General features: G+C 36.3%; 1 protein-coding gene and 1 pseudogene across 4 annotated transcripts; both read left to right on the plus strand.

Annotated features, from left to right (window-relative positions):
• The first annotated feature begins 82 nt into the window (after window positions 1–82).
• Window positions 83–25,973, plus strand: LOC101326072 (amine sulfotransferase-like). Of its 4 annotated transcripts, none has more exons than XM_019929627.3 (8): window positions 83–8,180; window positions 8,805–8,952; window positions 10,994–11,145; window positions 13,250–13,413; window positions 16,115–16,241; window positions 17,183–17,277; window positions 19,760–19,946; window positions 21,386–25,973. In XM_019929627.3, exons 3-8 carry the CDS (start codon window positions 11,004–11,006, stop codon window positions 21,505–21,507), a joined length of 837 nt encoding a protein of 278 aa, XP_019785186.1. In that variant the 5' UTR covers window positions 83–8,180; window positions 8,805–8,952; window positions 10,994–11,003; the 3' UTR covers window positions 21,508–25,973. The 4 variants fall into 4 exon arrangements, with proteins under 4 accessions (XP_019785186.1, XP_019785181.1, XP_019785184.1 ...); XM_019929622.3 differs by having other exon boundaries at window positions 127–8,180; window positions 13,205–13,413; XM_019929625.3 differs by lacking the exon at window positions 83–8,180 and having other exon boundaries at window positions 8,199–8,952; window positions 13,205–13,413.
• LOC101325785 (N(6)-adenosine-methyltransferase non-catalytic subunit METTL14 pseudogene) lies at window positions 23,165–25,973 on the plus strand (annotated as a pseudogene).
• Window positions 25,974–27,286: the final 1,313 nt, after the last annotated feature.

Raw genomic sequence — 27,286 nt, forward strand, 5'->3', positions numbered from 1 at the left:
TCAGTGGCCATGGCTCACGGGCCCAGCCGCTCCGCAGCATGTGGGATCTTCCCGGACCGGGACACGAACCCGTGTCCCCTGCATCGGCAGGCGGACTCTCAACCACTGCGCCACCAGGGAAGCCCCGAGTGATAGGGTTTTGATTCTAGAATCTTATGGAGCTTTGGATGACCATGTTGGGCTTTATCCTCTAGATTGGATTGCTCTCAGAGAAAATTCTGACTCCCAGATAAGATTCTCTCTCTTCTAGTATGAGTAAGGTTTTTATACAGAAAAATAGGCACCTGTAGTTGTTCCTTGGAATGTGGCCCGTCTTAGGTTCCCTGCCTAAAATTTCCTGCATCCCTGTTTTTCCCAGGAAACAATTGAACTGCATTTAAACCTTAAATCAACGCCCACTTAGAAAAAATTCAGAGAGAAGAGATTTCTTTTTTCCAAGTCTCAATCACACCCATTGACATAAAAGAAACAGAGAATGACATCAGCACCTTGGTGGCGTAAGATATTCCTTTACTCTTCTCCTTTGATTTATAACTAATTGGACATCCATAACCAAACAAAAGTGACTCTGCACAGCACACCAGGACACCTGAGAAACATCCATTTTGTGCATCTGAAAGTGGGTGGGTTGGACCTCGAAGGAGACTGTGGAGCCGAGGGTGTCACGGCTGCTATAGAGGCAAAGGTGGCAGTGGTGGCCTCTCTAGCCAAGGAGGTGGAAAGGTGTTTAGTGAAAATCTGTCTGGCTCCCCCGGGTGCAGCTGGAGAGACCTGTTGCTCTCCAGCAGCACCTGTATCTGTGAAGAGACCTCAGTGACCGGGAGGAGGGAAAGGAAAGGGAAGAAGGCAGACAAAGAGAATAACGGATCACATTTCCTGCTGTCCACCCCATGATTTCAGCAAGAGGACAACCCACAGTCCCCTGGGACTCCCTACGGGCTCTAGACACAGCCAAAGCCCCAGTGCTATGCATATATCTCTCCCACGCTGCCACCACCTTCTTTTCATGCCGTATTTTTTAGGGTCACTCCCAACTTTAGTTGCAAGTCAGCTCCACTAAAAGAAACCAAAAATTTGTGCTAAGAGCCAGCTTCTGGAAAACAAAAGAAAGATTTCTAATTGTCGATCTGTTGAATCAAGGTAAACAAAGCCTTCCCTAAATAAGAAAGGTGTTTGCCATTTCAAATGAGATGGTAAAGGTGCATTTTAACATTATCACACACTAGGAAATTGCCCAGTAATACGGCATCACAAGAAGAAAACAATTCTTCAGCAAAGCAATCGAAAGACACAGAATGCTGCAATCTAACTGATAAAGAATTCAGATGGCTGTTTTGAAGAAATTCAACGAGGTACAAGATAACTCAGAAAGGCAATTTAATGAACTTAAGAATAAAATTAACTCTATGGAAGCTGTTTCCCCAGCAGGATGCAAACTTTGATGTCTCCACTCATTAAAAGAAATTAAAAGTTGCAGTTTTATATTTACATATGGGCCTGCATAGCAGCATAGCTTAGTGATCAGTCAATAATAGGTCAGAGTCTGTGCTTAAATAATTTAAGCTAGTAAGTTTTCCACCTTTTCACCCTTATAAGACTGGAAATGAATTAGAAAGTTCACCAACCATAAGATTCAGTTTACTTGCCTTAATTTATTCACTTTAGTTGGAATCTCATAATTTTTCTCTTCTATTAACATACTTTGTCTTCTAGAAATGGCTTATTTTTTAACATTTAGAAATCGTGGAAAAAGGCAGTCTGAATAATTATAAGGTCAAGTGTCTGTCACATTAAACTCTTATTTTCTTAGCAGTAATGATTTCTTCGGTAAAAAGGGATTGAAGCCTTCCTTGGATTAAGTTTTTATTTAATGAAAGGTGACAATAGGAAAGATGAAACTATGAACTCCAAAGCTACTAAGAGTTGTTCTAAGTGAGAAATACAATGTGGCCTTGCCTGGTGCAGTGGCTACGGGACAGGAGTGAGGGGAAGTGTGTTAGGAAGAGCTTGAGTTATGTTCCAAACCAGATAGTGTGTAGTGGTTGGTGGAGTCTAACAGATAAGAAACTGGTCTATAACCCTATTGTCTATGTTACTGCGTCCTATATTTGTTTCTTAGCTCATCACCCTGTAAGAAAAAGTGAGGTACCAAACCCCACAGAGAACTAATGAATATTTGGCTTGGGTTGGAGAAGAGATTAAAGTGGGTTGTAGGAAATTTTGTCCTGTTAGTGCTACCTCCTCACCCAGGTGCTGTCCATGTGCTTGTCCCACGAGGTATCATTGGACACTGGAAACATCACTTGACCATGGAGCAAAATGAAAGATTTGACAGAATTTTCCAAAGGAAGATGAAAGATTTTCCCTTGAAGTTCATCTAGGATATAAACGAGGAGTAGAATCAATGTGAAAGAATCATATAAAAAAATCTGCTAACCAGGGAGCATATTTTAATACACATATTAATTTGTGCTGTTCATACAAATGTTAATTATACAATTTTATTACAAAACAAAGTGACTAAACTGTGCTTAGATTAGTTGTCATGAGTTTGATGAACACATTGAAATTTTGAAAATTAAAATGATTTGAGAGATAGTTTGCATTTGTAACCTATATGATAAAGGGATAGACAAAAAGCATGCAACATGAGTTGTAAATGTATGGAGAGAGTTTTCTGTAGCGTGTATATTTTCTTTCTATGCAATTAAATTTAGGATCAATCAAACATTAAAAATCCTTTTATTCTTTTATTTAAACCTTAAGTCTTTGGTTTAAAATCATTGTGAATGTCAAAATAGAGAAATCTCATGTAAACACAATGCATCTATTAATAATTTACCAGATCACAAAGTCTGAAGGGCAATCAAAGGTTCAAAAATGGAGTAATTATTTAATGGTTCAATTATTTAACTATTTGTTTGAAAATAGTTTCGGTTGTGTAACCGAAAGTGGGGTCTGGCTGCTCGCCGCTCAAAAGCCAATAAAGAGGCAAGGTTGGTGGAAAGGAAATTTCCGAGGCCTGCAACCGGGGTGGGGGGAATGTCTGTGCCAGGCCAACTGCCCCCCACTGACAATCGGGGGCAAGACCTTTCTTTTATAGACGGCGCGAGGTGGCTACATGCAGAAACAGCACAGTCAGCTCTGACGTCATCTTGAAATCGGTCATCGGTGGTCTGACCAGTGTCATCTTGATTGTTTTAAGTACAGTTAATCTTCAGTTCCAAGGTCAGTTTGTTTCCATTTCTTTGAGGCCAATTCTCGGAACTGTGGCAGCCTGTGTCATGGCTACAGCCTGGTCATCATGTAGTTAACTTCTTCCACCTGGTAGGGGTTTCAGTCTCTATAAGACAGCTCAGAGGACATGGCTCAGAATATTATCTACAGCCCTTGAGGGAGAACTAAGGGGCCTTGACTTTGCTTAATGACTACATTATTATGTGGTCTCATTTGACTGTTTTCCTTTGTTTCTGCATTTTCTCACTTCTCCGATTAAACTTATCAGAGAAATAAGAAACTTAAAGTTTTTCCACAGACAAAAGGCAGATGGAGGACACGAGCAAGGACCTTAGGGTACTGCTCCGTTTCAGCTGTACCTGTAACTGTGCCCAAAGCATATTACTCACTAAACTAATTCCACCACGTGGAATTTAATTTTCACATTTCATATTTGAATATTTAAGATAAGTTATTTTGGTAACTAGAAAAATATAGGTGAATCTGTTTATAATTCCCAAATAGAGAAAAACTCGTGAAGCATAAAAGCAGTGGAAGAAACTTAAAAGAAAAAATTTAGGAAATTTACAATCATAAACAGTTCAAGCGCCACTGTCCTTAATAGTCAACAAATGGAAACAGCTCAATGTCCACGTACAGTTAAAAAAACAATTATGGCATTTCAAATAAGGAAACACAATTAGGATGCATGCATTACGACTACATGGAAAATATACATGAACCTCAGAAACGTAATATTCAGTGAGAAAAACCGGGCACTTGTTGAATGATTTGCTATGTAAGATTTAAAAAACAGCAAAGTTACTCTATGGGTTAGAAGCAGAGTTGTTACCTCTGGACAGGTAAATGAAGGAATTCCTGGGGTGTTGGTAATATTCTTTTCTTGAGTCTTAGTGCTGGTTCCCTAGGTGTTGTTACTGAAAATTTTCATTGGGACGTGCATGTAGAATTTGTGAATTTTTCTGTATTTATGTCATAATTAATAAAAATTGTGAAATAATTCCTGAACATGCAAACATTTTGTGAGACCAGACAACCAAAATCTTGCCATTTATAGAAAATGCAAAACATTTAGTCATAATTAGCAAAAGTTTAAAAATGCAGAATGCTCAATGTTAGAAAGACTAGGATGAAAAAAACATTCTCATATATTTTTGTGGAAATGGAAATCATTTCCAATCTTCTTTATAGCAATATTGATACAGGATCAATAGTCTTAAAAATCGTTACGTCCTATTATCCTGTAATTTCATTTCTAGGAAGCTTCTCAACTCCTTTCAATTAACTCAGTCTTCTGTAATTTAAATTTTACATTCACTCCAGTTTTTTTAAACTAACATTTTTTTTCCACGTCCATACAATTGGATTATTTTTTTACAGTTAAAACATCTATTTACATATCTGTGGGAATATGAATCTGAGATTTTCTCTCATTTTAAAAATGATTTCCCTGGCATTTGGTCAAGCACATTGTTGCAAATAAGAATAATCTACTTCTGACCAGTTTATGCATAATATGATTATGATTGATACGATTCAAGAAATCAGAAGAAATTGTCATACCTTCCTGAAGAACTAGAACCAAAGGGTATGAAGCCATTAGGGATTCACATATTTTTTCAATTTTTTTCTCTCTCTCTCTTGTCTTGGATTTTCGTGGTCTCTCATTTCTGTGTTCTTTATGTGAAGAAGACATTCTTTTTTGTGTCTCTGAAGACTAGCTGTGCTTCAGCATGATTGTAGTCAGACACTAAATCCAAATGAAATTAGTTCAAATAACAAACAGAGATAGGCTGGTGTTGTTGAATTCACATGAAAACTCCAGGGAGAGAAACTGAAGGGTATAGGTTAGGTCATCTAGCTTCTGTGAGCAGTCAACTTACAGTCAAGGGAAAATGGTCATGGAGTATAAGCACGGCACATAGAACCTTGTAGCATCCTTGAAAGGAGGAGATAGACATGAAAAAAAAATCTATTAAACTTGCTATAGCTTGAATTATCCCTAAAGGGCATGTTAATGTCTTAACCCCCATTACTTCAAAATGTAACATTTTTTTGGAAATAGGGTCATTGTACATATAATTAATTATATTCAGACACTGGAGTGGTGTGTGTCCTTAATCTAATAAAACTGGTGTCCTTATAAGAAGAAGAAAGATACGGAGTGAAATGGCCATGTGATGACAGAGGCTGAGTTTGGAGTGATGTAAGCCAAGGAATGGCAAAGATTTTCAGCAAACACCATAATCTAGAAGCTACAAGGAAGGATTCTCACCTACAGTCTTCAGAGGGAGTATGGCAGTGTTTAATTTGACTCAACATGGGAAGTGCTTCTTCATTTCCAACTGACAACCCTCTAGGGAATATTTTGACAGACTGGTCAACCTATAATTATAAACCTATAAATAAGGAAAAAATAATTTAACACTGTGGTCACAATATTCTTTAGACTCTGGAGAAAACTTGTTGAGATGAAACTCTTTGGAAGTTCCAAAACTGGCCCTTTTCCCATGTGCAGTTATAGAAAGTTGGCTTGATAAAATACTTTTTTCAGAACACTAACCCTGAGAGAACAAAAATATTCTTAGGAGAAAACTTGAAGTTAACTCTTATCATGTCCTTGAAGTAAAAACACAGCCCACTTTGCCTGGGACTTCAGCCTTGGGTTAATTAGTAGAACTTCAAGCCAAGGGAGGAAAAAAGGGAAGAAAAAGAAGCGTTTTAAAATCAAATGTGTAAGTTTGACTATTCTGACTGTTATTTGTAAACTGGTATGTTTAATTGCAATGGCTGATTCATGAACTATAAAAAGATGAAACAAAGAGATCTCTGTTTGTTTGGATGTATGTATGTCTCAGTATGTGTCTTTGTCTTTGGATAATATTGCTGAGGTTAATTTGAAAATGAGCTTTATTTAATTGGCTTAAAGAAAGGTAAGTGCTTACAAATGAAACAAATCTAAATTTACCTACTTTTATCTTCTTGCAAGAGGGAAACTAAAGATGTTTGTGTTTATTAGACACATGTCTTGTGCCACTTTGAGAAAAGAAATTGTGCTTTGGGAAAATGCATGTTTTTAGAGGTTATAGAATATATTCTTAAATTTGCAAATCAGAGAATGCCAATATGACAAACAATTCACAATTGCTTTCTTCTTAGTTCTCACTAGAGAACAAGGTTTTTTTTTTTAAGGGTTAAAAATTATAACATGTAATTAAAACTACTAAAATGATATAGGAAACATTTCAATGTGTAATGCAAGTAGGAGATACATTGCCAGCGAGAGAAGATATAAAGACTGGAAATATTTTTGTTGAGGAAAATAATGATGCCAATAACAGTCCTACAGTTGGCTGTTTCTGGATGGAAAAAATAAGGGACAAATTAATATGAATCCAGAAAGTGATAAAAGTGTTGTGAAAAAGGCACTTTGAGAAAAGAATTTTGTACATCATGAAGACTGAGCTCCTCATTGTCAGACTTCTGCCATTCTGGTGACCTTATAACATGGAAACGGTCTACTCCTAAATCAGGAAATTTAAAATGAATAAACGATAGCTGTATATTTTTTAAAATCAGGGCTATGGGAAGTCCAAGATGGCCACTTGACTTTTCCTGGCTCCTGACAAACCTCATTTTCTATTCGGTGGGTTAAAGTTTTCCCTGGTTGCAGGGCTGATACCCTCACAATGAAAAGGAAAAGGTTAGAAAATGTGTTTCCCACTTGGAGTGTACTTTCTACAATCTCCAGTGATCAAGACATCCACTTCACTGGACAAATCATACAAGCCTTAACAAAAACTTCATGAACTTCTTGAAATTATCACTGTCACTATCATCCTCAATCATCAGCCAAGGTCAATGAAACTAATGGAAAAACTGGGCTCAAACAGAACAAAGATTAATTATATGGGATTAAATGAACTACTAAATATGACTAATTTTTATGACTTGTCTGACACACTACTGGCTTCTAATCTTTGTTTTTCAGATATAAAAAAGCACTTTTCCTCAAGCTACTCATGATTTACAACAATTTGGTAATTTACACTTGTGGTTAAAATTAAAATATTTTTCTTGCTGCCTGGTTCCTCCAGAAATTGGAGACTCTTGGGTCCAGAGCAACCTTATCAGGTGAATGGAAAAAACTGTCTCTTGGCATGTGCAGAAATCTAGATATTCTGGTGACCTGGAAAAGAGACAAATTTGACCAATATATGTATATCACAGGCAGAATCTGAAGGCAAGCCATTGGCATGGCTTTCCTGGCCTTGAAAGGCCTTTTAAAAGTTCAATCTGAGATTCCTAATGAAAAGTTCCAGTGCAGCCAGTTTAAAAGAGCCTATATGAGCAATTACATTTATATGAATAATCAGGCCGTGTTTATTGAAACCAGACTTATTTTGAACAAATCAGCCTTAATTTAGCTGGATTTAGTAAAAATGAGGATAATCCAGAGAGAAAAATTGTGTTTCAATAATATACATTTGTGGATATTGAAGTTTTGTATTTACTGAGGCTTTGCATTTATTATCTAAGTCCAAGATGTGTCCTTGTTGCTATGTTACATTATTATAAAGTTTAATTGAATTAGTAAAAGAATATTCTAAGCTTGTTTCTAAAGCAGATCACAGTAATCTATCTTTGGTTGAAGATCAGATGCCCTGTGACCTACATCTATCTAAGAGGCTACGCATACTGGAAAAGACATCATTTAAAGGACTGTCTCCAAACTAAATAAAAGGACTCTTATCAGGTACTCTTAACTAGCACATGTACAACAGAAGTGAAGGGAATTGACTCCTGAATTCGTATTTCCATTCAAGAAGGGCCTCTGCATTGGACTGTCTATAGAAAAGACTGCTGACCCCAAATGACACAGCGGGATGAGAAGGAGACAATAGCAGTGGAAGACAGCTGACATAAAAATCTGGACCAGACCTGTAAGAACCATCCAACTAATTCAATTGCACTGTTACCAAGTGTTTGTCTTCCTATCAAAATGGAAATTTATTGTTTTACTTCTAACCATACTTTTGACCCCAATGTTCAGGATGAAAAGAAAATCCTCTAGTGGAGTTGTCACAGAGTATAACTATCCATGACATGTATCACTGCTTGTTTTAAGTGTGTTGCTAAAAGCACATGTACAATGCTTGTGTGGCAATTAAGTACAAGTGATAAAATGTATAGCCCACACAGCATTTCCCCATTAGCATACCTCTGAGCCAGTTCATGATATCTGATTCCCCCCCAATGTGGAGAACTAGGTAAACTAGTTTCTGGAGAGTTTTTTTTTTTTTTTTTTTTTATCATAAATGGGTGTTTTTGAATTTTGTCAGAAACTTTTTCTGCATCTATTGAGATGATCATATGGTTTTTATCCTTCAATCTGTTGATGTGGTTGGTGTATCACACAGATTGATTTGTGTTTTGTACGGATGCCAAAATTAAGTAAGCAGGACTACTGTGTACCTGAAGTTCTCTAGTATTCGACTCCTTTGCTTTTTCTGGAGTAAACAGATAATGTTAATGCCAACTAAATCTTACGCAATTTATTTTTCCAGATTGAGCTAGCTGTTTACACCCTGGAACACTACTCATTGGCCAAGACAAACTCTGCAGGGAATATTTCTTTCTCAACCACAAGTGGATCGCTATCATCCTTAAAGTGATATCAGAAGTGGATTTTGCTTCCTCAGTTTATCTGTAACAGTGAGTAGAAAAAGGGTAGATTTAGAGCCTTTTCAAGTCGCACCCTCTCTTCAGCATACAAATGTATTTATTTTTTTCTCCTCAATTTTCTGTTTTTCCTTCTCTTCTTTCAGACTTCAGTGAATGAATAAGAGGGAGACATTAGATGTCCTATCTCTTTATCCAAGCACTTTCTTCTATATTCATCAAGGAGATACAAACAATATATGATTTGCCAATACTGAGATCCTATATGAATCTACACTCTTTTTCTCTTGTTTCTGTAACAAAAAGCTCTCTAATTTTCTCTCTTCTGAGACAGTGCAAGAGAGACTAAGCTTACAAATAGCAAAAAAGAGTGATGCTCAGAAGGTTTCTGTGGAATGCCTGGCGCTCTTTCCTCTCTTCTCAGCATTCTGAGTTTCTGAAATTGGTGTTTTTTAGGGCATGTTTGGGGTGGCTTTGTGGGGCATCAGGAGGTATGTGACAGTGACTCACACTGTCATCCTTGGTTTTCACTTCAAGTTTGATTGTTTGTAAAGGGATTAAGTGTTTCTTGACATGCAATTTAGACAAAACCATATGTGCAGCTTTTTAACAAATTCATTTTCTTGGTGTTCACAGAAATTTTTAAAAGTGCATAATGAAAATATATGCTTATTCTAAATCTAACGTTATTAGAACTTCTGGGATCCCTCACCTATTTCACATTCAACATTTCTCAGGCATGGCTAATAAAGAAATGCTTGCCTGGTCCAATTGTAAACTTTTAAAAAATTATTTATTTATTTACTTATTTATTTAGGCTGTGTTGGGTCTTCATTATTGTGTGGAGGCTTTCTCTAGTTGTGGTGAGTGGGGGCTACTCTTCGTTGTGGTGCGCGGGCTTCTCATTACGGTGGCTTCTCTTATTGTGGAGCATGGGCTCTAGGTGCGTGGGCTTCAGTAGTTGTGGCGCACAGGCTTAGCTACTCTGCAACATGTAGGATCTTCCCCAACCAGGGATTGAACCCGTGTCCCCAGCATTGGCAGGCGGATTCTTAACCACTGAGCCACCAGAGAAGTCCCTGGTCCAATTTTTGAACTGGTGTATCTTTAGACAGTTTGCTTCTGATTTTTGGCTTTCATTTTTAGATTTATTTCAGAATTCTGATAAAAAACTCCTTTTGGAAAATATGACAATTACCATAAAACATCTTGCAACTATATGAGGGAACATTTTCAAAGGAAATGCAATAAGTATTTCTCATGCAAAACATTTCCCACAATTCATTTCAAACAGTGTATCAGATCTCAAAGCCTCAGAAGCTTCTTTCACAGATAGCAGATTATTTATGTTCCAGAAAAAAAAAAAGAAATAAAAATCGTATTAATTAAAGAATTTTCTATTTCTGGAACAATGAAAAAAATGTAAGAATAAAAATATAGGGCTTCCCTGGTGGCGCAGTGGTTGAGAGTCCACCTGCCGATGCAGGGGACACGGGTTCGTGCCCCGGTCTGGGAAGATCCCACATGCCACGGAGCGGCTGGGCCCATGAGCCATGGCCGCTGGGCCTGCGCGTCCAGAGCCTGTGCTCCGCAACAGGAGAGGCCACGACAGTGAGAGGCCTGTGTACCACAAAAAACAACAGCAACAAAAAAGAATAAAAATATAAAGTATTAAGAAAATATGATAAAGTGATTAAAAGCATGGACTCTGGCTAAATTGGCATCACTCTTGCAGCTGGGCCACCTTGAATAGTTTGCCGAACCTCTTGTGCCTTAATTTTCTCATCTGTATGTTTGGAATCATGATTATAACTCATTCATGGGGTTTTAGGAAAAGATGTTTAACCTCTTAGTGTCTTAGTTTCTTAATCCTTGAAGTAGTTGTAATAACAATACCTTTAGCAACTTTGGGTTGCTGTGAAGAGTAAATGATTTAATATAGAGAAGGTGGTTTGTATGCTAAATGAGTTGATACACATGGGACATTTTGCACATACTGAACACTCAGGAAGTGTTAGTCGTTATTATGAAATACTCAGAACTTTGAAATAATTGTATCTGTTTTTACTTGTAGGTGAATAATTATGGACAACACAGACACATATTTATTGAACTTTAAAGGCTGTTATTTTCAACGTTCTTTAGTTGATGTTGACCTTGTAGAACATTTAGATGATTTTGAAATTAGAGATGATGATGTGTTTATAATTACATATCCAAAATCTGGTAAGTTTGAGGAGTGGCCACCTGTTTTAGTCTTCACCATGGTTTGGTAATTCATGTGGACAAATGTGCCCTTTTCCAGACACTGACGGTAACCCATCTACATTTACAGAACTGTTTAGGATCACAAAAAGTTAAATAAATCTCAAATCTCTATGCATTTGTAATGCATATATTGTCATTTCTGATGGAATATATGAAGAAACCAAATATTGAACCAAGAGGAGGTACTTGGTAAATACTGACCTGTTGGCTTGGTCTGAGACTTGAAGAAAATATATTTAAAAACCTAGGAAGATTTTTGTTACCATCATATCTCAGTCAGAACTAATTCCTAATATTCTTTTCAATTACTCTAATTGTTTTTTATTTCCTTAGAATAATACAATAATTTTAAACTAAAATTAATTGCTCTTAATCTTAAATTCCAAAAAAAAAAAGACAAAAACCCAACCTTATTTTTTATATTGCACTTTTCAGAACATAGGATGATAGGATGACTGGCGCCACTGAAGCAACGTTGTACAGAGTATTTAATGTGGTTCAAAGATATACTGGAGTCTAAGGCAATAAAAAAAAGTGTTCCTGATTTTCATGAAAATGCTCCAGTCCCTCCCTTTTAATCTACTTTGAAAATCATGACCTTGTTTACTTTCCCCAAATTAGTAACACGTTGCTTTACCCCTGAATTCTTCCACTCTCAGAACTTATGAGCACATCTGATTGAGCTTTTTTTTTCCTGCATTTGATGTTAGTGGTATCTCAGTTTGCTTAGTTTTAGGTCAAGCACAGCTGTCCATAAAAGAGTCTTTTCTTTCCCATTAATCCTAGTCTAGTGTTTGGGACACAACACACCAGTCCCCAGTGCAGCTTGCTGGATTCTTGCTCATCTTGGAGGGGAGATTAGTGAGTCTCCCCAGGATTCACTATAAATTGCATCAAATCTATCACGTAGGTACATCAGTTGCATAGTGACATTGTGAGACTTTTGGCATCTCACATCCTTTTAGAACATTGATGATATATTCATGGACAAAAATGCAAAAATCCTAAACTCAATATAAGCAAAACACATTTAGCAATGTTAAATCATAAATACACTATGACAAAAGTGGGTTTCTTTCAAGAATCAAGATTGGTTTAAAAAATTATTAATGTAGTTCACCCACATTACTGAAGTATAAGAGAAAGCCTGAATTATCATCTCAATAAAGCATTCAAAAAATTCAGCAGTCATTCATAATGAAAACCATTAGCAAACTAAGGAGAAAAGGGAACTTCTTCAACTTGATAGAGTTTACCAAAATTTCCACAATATCGTGTGCAACAGTGATACAAATAAATATTACATTTAAAATCAGGAACAAGAAAAGAATGCCTGCTGTCACTACTGTTATTCAATATTGTGTGGGAAGACTTATGCTACACACAATAAGTAAACAAAAAAAGTAAAAGAGGACTTGAGTTCTTAACTTTTTTTTTTTTTTTTGCGGTACGCGGGCCTCTCACTGTTGTGGCCTCTCCCGTGGCGGAGCACAGGCTCCGGACGCGCAGGCTCAGCGGCCATGGCTCACAGGCCCAGCCGCTCCGCAGCACGTGGGATCCTCCCGGACAGGGGCACGAACCTGTGTCCCCTGCATCGGCAGGCAGACTCTCAACCACTGCACCACCAGGGAAGCCCTTAACTTGTCTTCTAAAAGATAACACTCTAAGAAAGGAGACTAAGGAAAGAGAAACAAAGGTAGCCAGAGAAAATTGTGGAAACAGACTTTACTTGAAGTACAGGAAAGAGAGGAGCTGAAAGATTAATCTGAATCACTGCTATCATGGAGTCAGAACCATCACAGCTCTTCAGAGTGAAAAAGAAACTGAGTCCTTGATTTTATCTTCATTAATTTTAATGTAAATGCAGACAAACAAAAAATTGGGCAAATTATTGACATCCTTAGAGTGATTAAAAGAAATAAAAGTTCCAAATCATTTTAAGAAGGACAGCCTTACTGTTGACATTTATAATTAAAAATTAACTCAGAGTTGAAAACAAGATTATTTGTTTTCACAGGTACAATCTGGACTCAGCAGATATTAAGCTTGATTTATTTTGAAGGACATCGTAACAGAAGTGAACTGGTGAACACATGTGATAGAGTCCCCTTCCTGGAATACAGTGCACAAAAAGTGGACCATGTCAACAGACCATCCCCTCGTCTCTTCACTTCCCACCTCCCGTATTATTTAGCACCGAAAGGTCTCAAGAACCGAAAAGCTAAAGTAAGTCACAGAAATAGCTTATAGACATTTTTCACAGACAAAATTACTTTATTCAGATATTGTTTTCCAGCCCCATTCATCCACATCTTTTCAAATGTGATTACTATAGTCTTTATAATCTTGTTTTACATAATAAAAATATATACAAAATTATAGGTATATATATAAATTGGGTCACCATACATCATTGTTTGCAGTATAATTATGTAACATATAGTAAAAATAATTTTATATCAGCATATATAGTTCTATTTTTTAATGGTTTAGTAGGATTTTGCTGTATGACTACACAATATTGAATGTGTATTGATGGACAGGTAGGTGGCAGCCAATGAACATATCATGTAGCAATAAACATTCTCATAGATCTTTGCACTTTTTTGTCCTGATGAAATGATTTCCTAAAAGTAGAATTTTCAGGTTAAAGTGTCCAAAAGTTTTGTGTTGGTACTTATTATCTATTTGCCTTCTATAATGTATCAATTCACACTTCTCAAACAGCAAGAATGATTTTTTCCTCACACACTCACCAGAGATTGTGTGTTAGGTAAAACAATCTCATTCTTAAGTAACTGCAACCTTTTTGTTTTTAATAATTTTGAGCATCTTTTTATATATTTTGAGATCTTGAAATATCTATTATATTCTTTGCCCATTTTTCTCTAGCTTGTCTTTTATTTACTGTTTTGCAGAAGTCTTTATATGGGGGACATATTCCAATTAATGTCTTTATATGTCTTTATATGGGGGACATTTTCCCAATTAACAATTTACCTTTACAAATTGTTGAATGATTCTAATATTATAGAATCAACTATCAATCTTTCTTTCATAGTTTCTGGATCTTGTGTCTTGCCAAGAAAACATTTCCTCACCAAAAAAAGAAAATATATGCAAATACACTTCAGATTTTTTCTAATTAACTTTATGTATTTATTTTTTTACATTTCACTGTAAATTATATCTGGCAATACATGTGATCTGAAATATGACTATTGCATGATATTTGCTAGGGGGTTGGCCAGTTGACCATCTATGAGTTGTTAAGTATTTAGTCTTTCCAACTAATTTGAAGTCTGCACTTTGATATACTACATTTCCATAGTTCCTCCCTCTGACCCTGCATTCTTCATACCAAAATTGGTATGATCTGTTTAATATGTGATAGTTCTTCATATTATAACTGAGAAGGCAAATTGCCATCAACTTTATTTTTAATATGTTTATTCCCTCAATAATATTTAGATATTGATTAGAATTGATCAATTATATAGATTAATTCTAGGACAATCGTTAGCATTGCAGTACTCCAACATTTCATCCTGCATTATTCTGATGCTCTATTTATCAGGTCTACTTTCAAACCCACCTCATGTGCTATGTTTTTCTCTGCATGCTTTTTACACATTTTTTTTTCTGAAGTTGCAGTTTTTTATTCCTATTTTATGGATATTATGAACAGGTAATTTTTTCACAATTATTTTTTCTGTTTAATTATAAAGTAAATGGCACTGATTTTGGTACACTATTATATTTGGCTTCCTTAATTTCTCTTATTAGTTTTATTAATTTTCCCTATATTCTCTGGAATATATTTCTTCTTAAAATAATAATACATTTTATATTCCTTTACTTTCCAATATTTGCACTTCTATTTCCTTAGTTAAAATCTGCAGAAAAAAACAGAATAATGGAGGTGATGATGAATGTTGTTCTCTTGTCTTTGTAGCATTTTTAATATCTTTTCTTGGTTTTGTTTTGTTTTGCAATTGATTTTTGAGGCACATGATGCTGAGAAATAATTTTTTCCTGTTCTTAGTTTAATTGGAATTTTACTTTTTTTTTTCTTTTTGCTGTTCAGAAAAGGTCTACTTACATAAAATGCCTTTTTTGACAAATCTGACAGTACCACGTCTCCCCTCCTCCCCAAACCTCCCTTCAATTTATAGTGAAATGAAATTCATTAATAATTTACTAATACTCTATTTCTGGAATAAATCCTACTTGTTTATAGTTTAGTACTTGTTTTAACATACTGCAAGAAGAGTTTTGTTTTCTTTTACTCAGAAATTTTTATCTGTAATTATTTAAAAATATACTTTAGGGCTTCCCTGGTGGCGCAGTGGTTGAGAGTCCGCCTGCCGATGCAGGGGACACGGGTTCGTGCCCCGGTCCGGGAAGATCCCACATGCCGCGGAGCGGCTGGGCCCGTGAGCCATGGCCACTGAGCCTGCCTGTGCTCTGCAACAGGAGAGGCCACAACAGTGAGAGGCCCGCATACCGCAAAAAAAAAATAATAATAATAAAAAATAAAAAAATATATATATACTTTAATTTTTTGCAATTGCTCTATCTTTATTTTAGTATTGCTTTTATTCTAGTCTTGTAAATAAGTTTAGAAGCTTTTGGTATTTTTGCTAAGTTATCAAGTAGTTATAAATGTAAATCAACAGAATTTTTTGAAGTTTTAATTAAAGCCCATTATAAGTATATCTGACCCTGTTACCTTCATAATTCCACAACATTTTTCCTTTTTCTTATGCTTTTTTCGAAATTAGTTGTCTTTCCCTAAAGCAGTATTATGATTTTCCTAGATAAAATAAATTATTATGCATTCATATGATGTAATACTATGTAGATATTAAAATATCTGTTAAGATGACCAAGAATTGTTAAAATTGTTTCACTCTTCCCCCTGCAGATTGTTTACATCTATAGAAACCCCAAGGATGTTTTGACTTCATATTTTCATTTTTCAAATTGGTTAGTTACATTTGAACCTTCCGATAACATAGAACATTTCATGAAAAGGTTTCTAGATGGAAAAGGTAACTATTAATTCATTTCTCAGGCAACATTTTATGAGGCAATGTTGCTGTTTAGTCAACAATTCTCAAACCCATGGAAAAAAGTTTGGGGAGATGGAGAAGGGTAATCATAGAAGGAGGAATTGCACATAAGCGGTCACTATTGTCTGTCAACTTAATCTGTCACCCAAAGGTTTTTCTGTCCTCAGCAGGACCACTCTGGGGATTGTCAAGGTTGCAAAGATATATTTTGACCAAATGAAAAGAGATCTACAAATGGCCTAGCAATTCAAACTGGCTAGATCCAAAGTTAGATCCAGGTGTTTCAATATAGCTAATGTTTAGGTTGGGTGAAGTTTTTGTGCTCTGTCATGGCCCTTGGGTAGGCTTTATATGGCAGCTGTGAAATGTTCATTCCAGCACTGAGGAGGATTAATTGATGCAAGAGGCTTGTGGAATGTGCAATCAGGGCTCTCACTCATTTCAAAAATTATATTCAGGTTAGCTAAATATTGGGTTGGCCAAAAAGTTCCTTCGGGTTTTTCTGTAACATGGCGAAACCCGAAGGAACTTTTTGGCCAGCCCAATATAAATAGATAGCTAAACTTGCTCTGAACAGATCTTAAAACAGGCAACAAGAGGGGAAATAAAGACTTATGTTTTCAGGTGGATGAAGTAGGAAAAGGAAGGGGCTTACCTTAAAGAAATCTTCAAAATGAATTCTTTGAGATTGTTTTTTCTGAATTCCCTATTCCTTACATACACAGAGTACCTTGCAAAGGCAGGTTTCTGTGAAAACCATTTACTTGTTTGCTCAAACACCATTTTAAAAAGGTAGCATAGATCTAGTCCAGTGGTGGGTGCTTGATTTGTCTTGATGATCCAGAACAGAAAAGAAAAACTGTAGTTTGCTGTTCAATAAGTGCAACATTTTTACCTTCTTATGTATTAATTTTCCACAGTGATGGGAAGCCTTTGGTTTGATCACATCAGAGGCTGGTATGAACACAGACATGACTTCAATATTTTGTTCATGATGTATGAGGAGATGAAGAAGGTAGGAAGAGTGTTTTGTTTTTAAAATTATTCCTTTGAGACCTTTTCTTATCTTGGTTAATGAACTGCATTCTCCTAGTTATCTTTGTATCACTGTATACACTATAACTGAAACTATGATTATGCATAAAATTGAGAGTGGGAAGGGAGAAAGGTAGAAAAAGAGGAGGAAGAAAGAAAGGGGGAAAGAGGAGAGAGAAAAAAAAGAACTAGAATCTGTAATTGAGAGACATTAAGACAAATAGTTTGGGTACGGAGAGAAAGCCTACCCGGGTAACAAAAGATACTATTAGAAACGTAGCAAGGGAAGTACCCCTTTGTTGTACCCCTTTGAATTCTTGTGGGTTTATACCCCCAAGTAGAATTGTTGGATGATATTGTAATTATATACTTATTTTTTTGAGGAACCACCATACTATTCATACTATTTTCCATACTGACTGCACCATTTTATTCCTACTAGTAGTACACGAGGTATTTCTAATTACTCCACATCTTCATCAACACTTATTTTATTTATTTAAATAATAGCCATTCTAGTCCTTGTGAGGTATCTCATTGTGGTTTTTGTTTTATTTTTCCTTAGTGATTAATAATGTTGAGTATCTTTTCATGTGCTTATACATTTTTTATATATTATCCTTGGAGAAATATATTTAAGCCTAATTCATTTTGAGTTAATTTTTGTCAATGGTATAAATAGCATACCATAGTTATTCTTTTGCGTGTAAACATTCAGTTTTCTCAAAACTATTTATTGAAAAAGCTGTCCTTTCTCCATTGAATGATCTTGGTACCCTTCTCAAAATTCATTTGATCTTATATGTAGGGGTTTCTTTCTGGGCTGTACATTCTGTTCCATTGACCTATCTGTCTGACTTTATGTCAGCACCACACTGTTTTGATAAATGTGGTTTTCTGGTAAGTTTTGAACTCAAGAGTCTGATGCCTCCAACTTTCCTCTCTGTTTTCATGATTGCTTTAGACTTTCAGGGTCCCTTGAGATTCCACATAAATTGTAGAAGAAAATGTCACTGGGATATTGATAAAGACTGCATTGAATCTGTGGATCACTTTGGGTAGTATTGATATCTTGACATTATTAAGTCTTCCAATTCATCAACATTGGATGTTGGTCCAGTTATTTGTGTCTTCTTTAATTTCTTTTGCAGTGGCTTGCAGTTCTGACTACACAAATCTTTCACTCTTGGTTAAGTTTATTCCTAAGTATTTTTTTCTTTTTGCTGAACTTGTAAATGGAATTTAAAAAAAATTTCCATTTGGATTTTTCTTTGTTATTATATAGAAAAGTGACTGACTTTTGCCTGTTGGTTTTGTACTGTGCAACATTTTAAAATTTGTATATTAGTCCTAACAGTTTGTTTTGCAGAATCTTAGGGTCTTCTGTGTATAAAATCATATTGTCTGTGAAGAGAAATAATTTTACTTCTTTTTTAGTTTGGATGCTGTTTATTTCTTTTTCTTACCTAATTTCTCTGGCTTGGACTTCCAGTACTATGTTGAAAAAAAGTGTCTTGTTCTTGATCTTTGCAAAGTATCTTCCAGTCTGTCACTACTGAGTACAATTTTAGTAGTAGGTAATTCATATATGACCTTTTAGGTGGAGGTAGTTTCCTTCTATTCTTCCTTCATTCAGTGTTTTGTCACAAAAAGGTGAAGGATATTGTCAAATGCTTTTTCTTCATCAGTTGAGATAATCATGCCGTTTCTTTATCTTTTTTCTGTAAATGTGGCATTACGTTATTATCATATGTTTAAACTTGCTTGCATGACAGGAGTAAATCCCACTTGATCATGGTATATAATTCTCTTAATGTGTTGTTGGTTTATTTTGCTAGTAATTTGTTGAGGATTTTTGCATTTTTATCTTTCATGATATTGGTCTTTAATTTTCTTTTCCCATAGTGTTTTTCTGGCTTTGGTATCAGGATAATACTCCTTATTGAATGAGTTTGAAAGTATTCCCTTTTTTTCAATTTTTTGGAAGAGTTTGATGAGTATTGGTGTTAATTCTTTAAATGCTTTGTAGCAGTCACCAAAGAAGCCATCCAAACCTGGGCTTTTCTTTCTTGTGCCCATGGTATTTAATTACTTGCTTGACTCTACTCCTCATGATACTGTGGATTCTTAATGAACCCAGATAGCATGTTATTATTCTCTTAACCTTCTCCAGCATCTTGCACAGTTTTTAAAACTTATTAGGTATCCTAATAGTGTTGGTTATTTGAATGAATTGAGGTGAGTTCTCCTTATAAAATCAAACAGTAGGATGCTCTAACAGAGCTGACAACCAGAGCACTCATTTTCAAAGAACAAATAAGGTAGGAATATATTCTTGTCAAACTTTAGACTTAGAATAACCCCAAGCACTTTCAGTTTTTCAATATGTGATAAAGATGTTGGTCTGTAACTCATGTATTCCTTATAGGCTTAATAGACTCTTATACACACAATTTTTTCAGGATCTCAGAAGTTCTGTGCTTAAAATCAGCAGTTTTCTTGAAAAAGAACTGAGTGAAGAGGATTTGGATGTTGTTGTGAGCCAGGCTACATTTCAGAACATGAAACTTGATCCACAAGCGAATTACGATTATATTCTAGAAGCTGAAAACTGGACAAGAACAAAAGAAGGAGATTTCCTGCGCAAAGGTGATGCTCAGTGGTTAAGAGGAGCAAAATGTTGAACGTTTTCTTGACTCCTTGGCCCCTAGATTAATTAAGGAGTGCTTCCAACATTTCTTTCCGAGCACTGCCATCTGGGCCCTAGAGAGGACCAAAGATTCTAACTGAAATAGCCTCTAAAAGTATCCCTGGAAACAGAACCATTCTGACTTATAAATATTAGATTCTTTCCTTCTAGTACAAGTGACCCTACTCTTGAAAATTGGTTAACAAGTCTTATCTGGAGGCAAAGGATATATGTGACCAGAATAGCTGCAAGTCTTTGTTTTATTTTTCCTAGAACATCCTAGAAGTAAAGTTAACATGTATTTTGTTTTGAGAGACGGGGTTTGAACTATTGTAATTTCCTCATGTGTTAGATTTCCTTCATTGTCAAAAGTAGACTGATACCTCATTAACCTAATCTGCTATTCAATTATTCAACAATGTGTGATACATTTTTATTGTGCTCCTATAACATGCCAGGAGTTGTTAAGAAAGAAAATATTTTCCTTCTGATACTCCTTAAGCTTAAAACTTTTTTAATTTAATCTTTTAAGGTACACCATTCTAAAACATAATGGGTACTTCTCTAATTTATTCATATTTTATTCCCTAAAATTTTCATAAGTTAGCATTATGTGATGGGCATTGATTGATCTTAATTATCTAAAAATCTTATTGAAATTGATGTAGATATTGATATTTTAAAAAGTTATTGTTTCTTCTTTTGTCCCATGTATTATCAGCTTTCACTTCTCGTTGCTCAATCAGATTACATATAAAGCATTTTTCAAGCCCATAAAAGCTTGCTTACTATTCCACATTCCAACAATAACCTTTACATAAGAAAATCTGATACCTTAAAAATGCCAAATTATTAATCTTCATTGTAAAATTGTCTGAATAATGATGGTTTCAAACTTGTGTCATATAAAACTGCAGCAATGGCAGCTCTGGCCAACCTCTGTGACTTTGATTTCATTACTTGAAAACATTTGGGTCCAATTTTTTTAATGAAGTAGTACTTATCTTGAAGTGTTGGTTAAGAATTATATTCATGATAGATGTAGTTTGACAAGTGTGGTGCCTGGCACTTACTGAAATATTTTTAAATATTTTAATCTCTTCATGTATTTTGGCTTTATTTTTCCTTCTAAGGAAAGGCTATAATTTAATGCAGTGGCTGGTGGAAGTCTAATACATAAGGTAGTGGACGATAACTCTATTTTCTGTGTTACTGCATCCTAAGATTTTTTCTTAGCTCATCCCTGTATAAGAAAAAAGTACGGTATCAAGCCCCATGGGGAACTAACAGATAGACATTTAGCTCGCCTTGGAGAACAGATTAGAGTGGGTTGCAGGAAACTTTTATCCTGATAGTGCTATCTCCTCACCAAGTGCTGTCCATGTGCTTATCCCACTAGGTACCATCGGAGACTGGAAACATCACTTGACTGTGGAGCAAAATGAAAGATTTGACAGAATATTCCAAATGAAGATGAAAGATTTTCCCTTGAAGTTCATCTGGGATATAAATGAGGAGTAGAATCAGTGTAAAACAATCACATAAAAAATCTACTAGCCAGAAAGCATATTTTAAATATACATACTAATTTGTGCTGCTCACATAAACGTTAATTATACGACTTTATTAATAAGCAAAATGAGTAAGCTGTACTTACATTAGTTGCCATGAGTTTGATGGACATTTTGAACATTTTAAATTAAAATGATTTGAGCAATATTCGGCATTGGTAGCCAATATGACAAAAGGAAAAATAGCATGCACAATGAATTCTGCATGTCTTTTGATTTGAGATTGAGATTTCTCAAATGATTGAGATTTCTGTTGAGTGTATTTTTTTCATTATCTATAATTACATTTAGAATTAATCAACATTAAAAGTCCTTTATTTCTTCTAATTAAACATTAATTCTTTGGTTTAAAATCAGTATGAGTGTTGAAATAAAGAAAACACATGTAAACACATGCATCTGTGAATAATTTATGAGATCACAAAATCTGCACTAAAGGGCTTCCCTGGTGGCGCAGTGGTTGAGAATCTGCCTGCCAATGCAGGGGACGCGGGTTCGAGCCCTGGTCTGGGAAGATCCCACATGCCGCGGAGCAACTGGGCCCATGAGACACAATTGCTGAGCCTGCACGTCTGGAGCCTGTGCTCCGCAACAACAGAGGCCGCGATAGTGAGAGGCCTGCGCACCGTGATGAAGAGTGGCCCCCGCTTGCCACAACTAGAGAAAGCCCACGCACAGAAACGAAGATCCAACACAGCCATAAATAAATAAATTAATTAATTAAAAAAAAGAAAATCTGCACTAAAGATTGAAGTTTCAAAGGTGGATTACTTCATGTAATGGTGCAATTATTTAACTATTTGGATTAAAAATAGATGTATTCATAACATATCACTCAATAAACTAATTCAAAGTGTATTTAATAGTTAAATATTTAAGACAAAATCATTTTGAAGAGCTAGAAAAATATAGCTGAATGAGTTTTTAATTCCCAAATGGAAAAAAACTTGTGAAGCATAAATACATTGGAAGAGGAAACACCTATTGAAAAAATACTGGGTACCCGTCGCCTGAAGCTCCTGGAGAATTTTGTATTCCACGGTCTCCGAAGAAAAACTGGGTGGGTATTCATCCGCTAATTGCCAAGTTTTCGAGGTAGTGGAAAACAAGGGTTGGGACATGGAGAGCCACTTGCAGGAGATCCGGGAGCGGCAGAAGTTACCGCGACAGCTTCTCGCGCAGCAGTTGGGAGCTGAAAGTGCTGCCAGTATTGATGTTGTGTTAAATAGCAAAGACGAGCAGAGAGAAATTGCTGAAACAAGAGAAACTTGCAGGGCTTCCTATGATACTTCTGCTCCAAATGCAAAACGTTAAGTATCAGGATGAAGGAGAGACAGATGAAGACAAAATGGAAGAATATAAGGATGAATTAGAAATGCAACAGGAGGGGCTTCCCAGGTGGTGCAGTGGTTGAGAGTTCCCCTGCCGATGCAGGGGACACAGGTTCGTACCCCGGTCCGGGAAGATCCCACATACTGCGGAGCGGCTAGGCCTGCGAGCCATGGCCGCTGAGCCTGCGCGTCCGGAGCCTGTGCCCCGCAACAGGAGAGGCCACAACAGCGAGAGGCCCGCGTACCGAAAAAAAAAAAAAAAAAAAAAAAAAAGAAATGCAACAGGAGGAAGAGATTTTGCCATATGAAGAAGAGATTTACAAAGATTCTAGTACTTTTCTTAAGGGAACACAGAGTTTAAATCCCCATAATGATTATTGCCAACATTTTATAGACACTGGACATAGAGCTCAAAATTTCATCAGAGATGTAGGTTTGGCTGACAGATTTGAAGAATACCCTAAACTGAGGGAGCTCATCAGGCTGAAGGATGTTAACAGATAAATCTAACACTCCTCCTATGTACTTACAAGCAGATATAGAAGCCTTTGACATCAGAGAACTAACACCCAAATTCGATGTGATTCTTCTTGAACCCCCTTTAGAAGAATATTACAGAGAGACTGGCATCACTGCTAATGAAAAATGCTGGACTTGGGGTGACATTATGAAGTTAGAAATTGATGAGATTGCAGCACCTCGGTCATTTATTTTTCTCTGGTGTGGTTCTGGGGAAGGATTGGACCTTGGAAGAGTGTGTTTATGCAAGTAAACATACAGATGTGAAGATATTTGTTGGATTAAAACCAATAAAAACAATCCTGGGAAGACCAAGACTTTAGATCCAAAGGCCGTCTTCCAGAGAACAAAGGAACACTGCCTTATGGGGATCAAAGGAACTGTTGAGCGTAGCACAGATGGGACTTCATTCATGCTATTGTTGACATTGACTTGATTATCACAGAAGAACCTGAAATTGGCAATATAGAAAAGCCCGTAGAAATTTTTCATATAATTGAACTTTTTTGTCTTGGTAGAAGACGCCTTCATTTATTTGGAAGAGATAGTACAATTCCACCAGGCTGGCTTGCAGCTGGACCAACTCTTACAAATAGCAACTACGTATGCAGAAACATAGGCATCCTACTTCAGTGCCCCAAATTCTTACTTGACTGGATGTACAGAAGAAATTGAGAGACTTAGACCAAAATAACCTCCTCCCAAATCTAAATCTGATCGGGGAGGTGGAGCTCCCAGAGGAGGAGGAAGAGGTGGAACTAAAGCACTTTGCTTTAGTTTCTCCAAGCTGCAGGAGTATTTTAGCCAACCTCTGTTGCAGCTGTCACTGTCTGGTTTTGTCCAGAATAAATGAGTCATCCTGTCTTTTGTCATGTGCATGTAACCGAACAGAATGGAACAACACAAATACCCTCACTTTCAGAGACTGAATTTATAGATTTCAACTAATTACAAAGGCTTTTGCTTTTTAGAAATAAAGTGAGCAGTGAAAAAGACCCAATCTGGATTATCATACTAGTGCTGACAGTAGTTGATAATGGACATCCTGCCACTGCTGTCACAGCAAGTGGGAAGCTGTTTGACAGCCTTGATGGAATGGAGTTGGGACAGCTGGTAAACTTCTCTTAGGCTTTTTTTTTTTTTTGGTACGTGGGCCTCTCACTGTTGCGGCCTCTCCCGTTGCAGAGCACAGGCTCCGGACTCGCAGGCTCAGGGGCCATGGCTCACGGGCCCAGCCGCTCCGCGGTATGTGGGATCTTCCTGGACCGGGGCACGAACTCGCAGACTCTCAACCACTGCGCCACCAGGGAAGCCCTCTCTTAGGCTTTTAATATTTTCTTGTTGAAACAATAAAAAGAGACTTCTTTTTTCTTCCTTTTTGAAAAATCTTAAATAACTCATATAATTTGACCACAGAAGAAATTGAGACACTTGGAACAAAATCACCTCCTCCCAAATCTAAATCTGATTGGGGGGGTGGAGCTCCCAGGGTTGGGCAGGGAAGAGGTAGAACCTAGTAGGCAGACTTTACAAAGAGAAAAAAGAAATACTCATTATAATCTCAGTTGCGCAGCTACTGATGACTGTTAATCATACTTCCTAAAAAGTGAACAAGGACAAATATCCAAGTGCTAGAACTTTGGTATGGACTTGATCTTGGATTGACTTTCAAAACAGTTTCATATTCCTTAACAAAATAAAAGAATTGGAGGCATCAGAGACATCTGGTTATCAGGTACTTGGTTTAAACATTTTGGGGAATAAAGTACTTGGTGATGAGGAAATGACATGCATCTTTAAACTTGTTATGGAGAAAATAATGTAAAACCAATTACAGAAGACCCTCAACTTAAGAAGTGAGCTTGGAAAATGGAACTACAGTTGCCTTTTAAGGGACTGGTTTTCCAGATCAGTTAGTTGTGTGAGACTTTATGTTGTCATTTCTCTTTCTATACTGTAACCCATGTTTTAAATGAATTTGCTGAATGAAATAATGCCATTATTGTTCTTGATAAATATATTTTTTATTTTGCATATGATTTTTCTAATGAAACTTTAAACCTTTTAAAAAAATTGGAAGAGACTGAAAAGAAAAAATTTAGTAAATTCACAATCATTGATACTTGAAGGCACCATCGTCCATAATAGCCAACAAATGGAAAGAATCCAATGTTCGTGACAGTAAAATGAATAAGTAAATTGTGACATTTCATAAAAGGAGAAACAGTAAGAATGCGTGAATTACAGTACTTGAAAACATTCATGAATCTCAGAAACATACTACTCAGTGGAAAAAACCAGACACTGATTTCATGCTTCATTATATAAGATTAAAAAATAAGTAAAATTAATTTATGGGTTTAGAAGGAGAGTTGGTTTTCTTTGGGAGATGGTATAATTGGCCAGGCAAATGAGAGCGTTCCTAGGGTGTTGGTAATATTCTGCTTCTTGATCTTAGTGCTGGCTGCATAGGTGTAGACACTGTGACTATACATCGCACTGTGCATGTATAATTTGTGAAGTTTTCTGTATTTTTTCATATATTAATAAAATTTGTGAAATAATTCACAGGCATGAAAATTTTCTGGACTACTAGATGAACAAAACCCTTGCAGTTTGAAGAAAAGATAAAACATTGGGATTCATAACTGGCAAAAGTTTAAAACCCTAGGAATGCTCAATGTTAGACTAAGGCAAAATGAATGTTGTCTCATATAAATTGTGACAAAACTAGTTCAAGTGTTCTTTATAGCAATTTTGAAACAGGATCAAAAGTCTTAAGAATGGTCACATTCTATAATCCTGTAATTTCTTTTCTAGGAAACTTCCAAACTCCTATCTGTTAAGTCAATTTTCTGCAGTTTAAATTTCACTTTCACTACATTTCTTTTTTTCAACTAACTACTTTTCCATGTGCATGCAATTAGCTTATTTTTATTGCACAGGTAAAACATCTATTTACATCTTTGTGAAGAACATTAAATCTGAGATTTTCTCTCATTTTTGAAACTCTTTCTCCTTGCATCTCGGTCAAGCTACTTCTAAGCAGCTTATTCAAAATAGGGTAGTTCGTTAAAATGATTCACAGAACAACAGAATAAGAATTTTCTTGAACTTCTTGAAGATCTAGAACCAAGAAGTATGAAGCTCTCAGGGATTCATATCTTTCTGACATTTTTCCTCTCTCTCTCTAGTCTTAGAACTTCATGGTCTCTCATCTCTGTTCTGCATGTGAAGGACACATTCTTCTCTCTGTTTCTGAAGACTGGCTTTGCTTCAGCATGGTGGCAGTCATATACTATGTCCAAAAGTAGCAGAGAAGAACAAACTTGACTCCACATTGGAAGTATTCTTTTACCTCTAAACTTTGTGCTCTGTTGCCCGTGCTTAGTCATGCTGGCTCTGCACCTTTGTCTAAAAGAATGTTGCCTATAGCCTGAGTATACATAATAGCACTTTCTCAAGGCTCTGCATCCCAGGATGTGACATTTAAACACAAAACACTTTTCATTCATATAGAGATAAAAAGATGCAGAACAGAAAATAACATTTGTCTTGTTGAAGGTTTATAGGAACATGTGACCAGACATATATGGACAGCTGCAAGATCAAAGGATTATCACATCCTCTCTGGGGTCGGGTGAACACCAAGAAGTCTGCAATAACCAGCTGCCCTTCCTCCCCTTTTAGTATAAAAGAAGCCTGAATTCTAACTTGGGTAAGATGGTTCTTTGGGACACTAACTAGTATGCCAACTTCTCAGTCTGCTGGCTTTCTGAATAAAGTTGCTATTCCTTGTCCCAACACCTCCTCTCCATTTATTGGCTTGTTATGTTGAGCGGTATGAGCTTGGACTCTGCAACACAAATTTTCTCAGTT

Source organism: Tursiops truncatus, chromosome 12, assembly GCF_011762595.2.
Source record: "Tursiops truncatus isolate mTurTru1 chromosome 12, mTurTru1.mat.Y, whole genome shotgun sequence".
NCBI classification, from domain to species: domain Eukaryota; kingdom Metazoa; phylum Chordata; class Mammalia; order Artiodactyla; family Delphinidae; genus Tursiops; species Tursiops truncatus.

What these genes read in the sequence shown, in the direction of transcription:
- LOC101326072 (XM_019929622.3), top strand. Translation starts at nt 11,004, where the DNA reads ATGGACAACACAGACACATATTTATTGAACTTTAAAGGCTGTTATTTT. An exon ending in AATTACATATCCAAAATCTG is followed by an intron (nt 11,146 to 13,204) that starts GTAAGTTTGAGG and finishes TTGTTTTCACAG; the next exon opens with GTACAATCTGGACTCAGCAG. An exon ending in TGTATGAGGAGATGAAGAAG is followed by an intron (nt 17,278 to 19,759) that starts GTAGGAAGAGTG and finishes CAATTTTTTCAG; the next exon opens with GATCTCAGAAGTTCTGTGCT.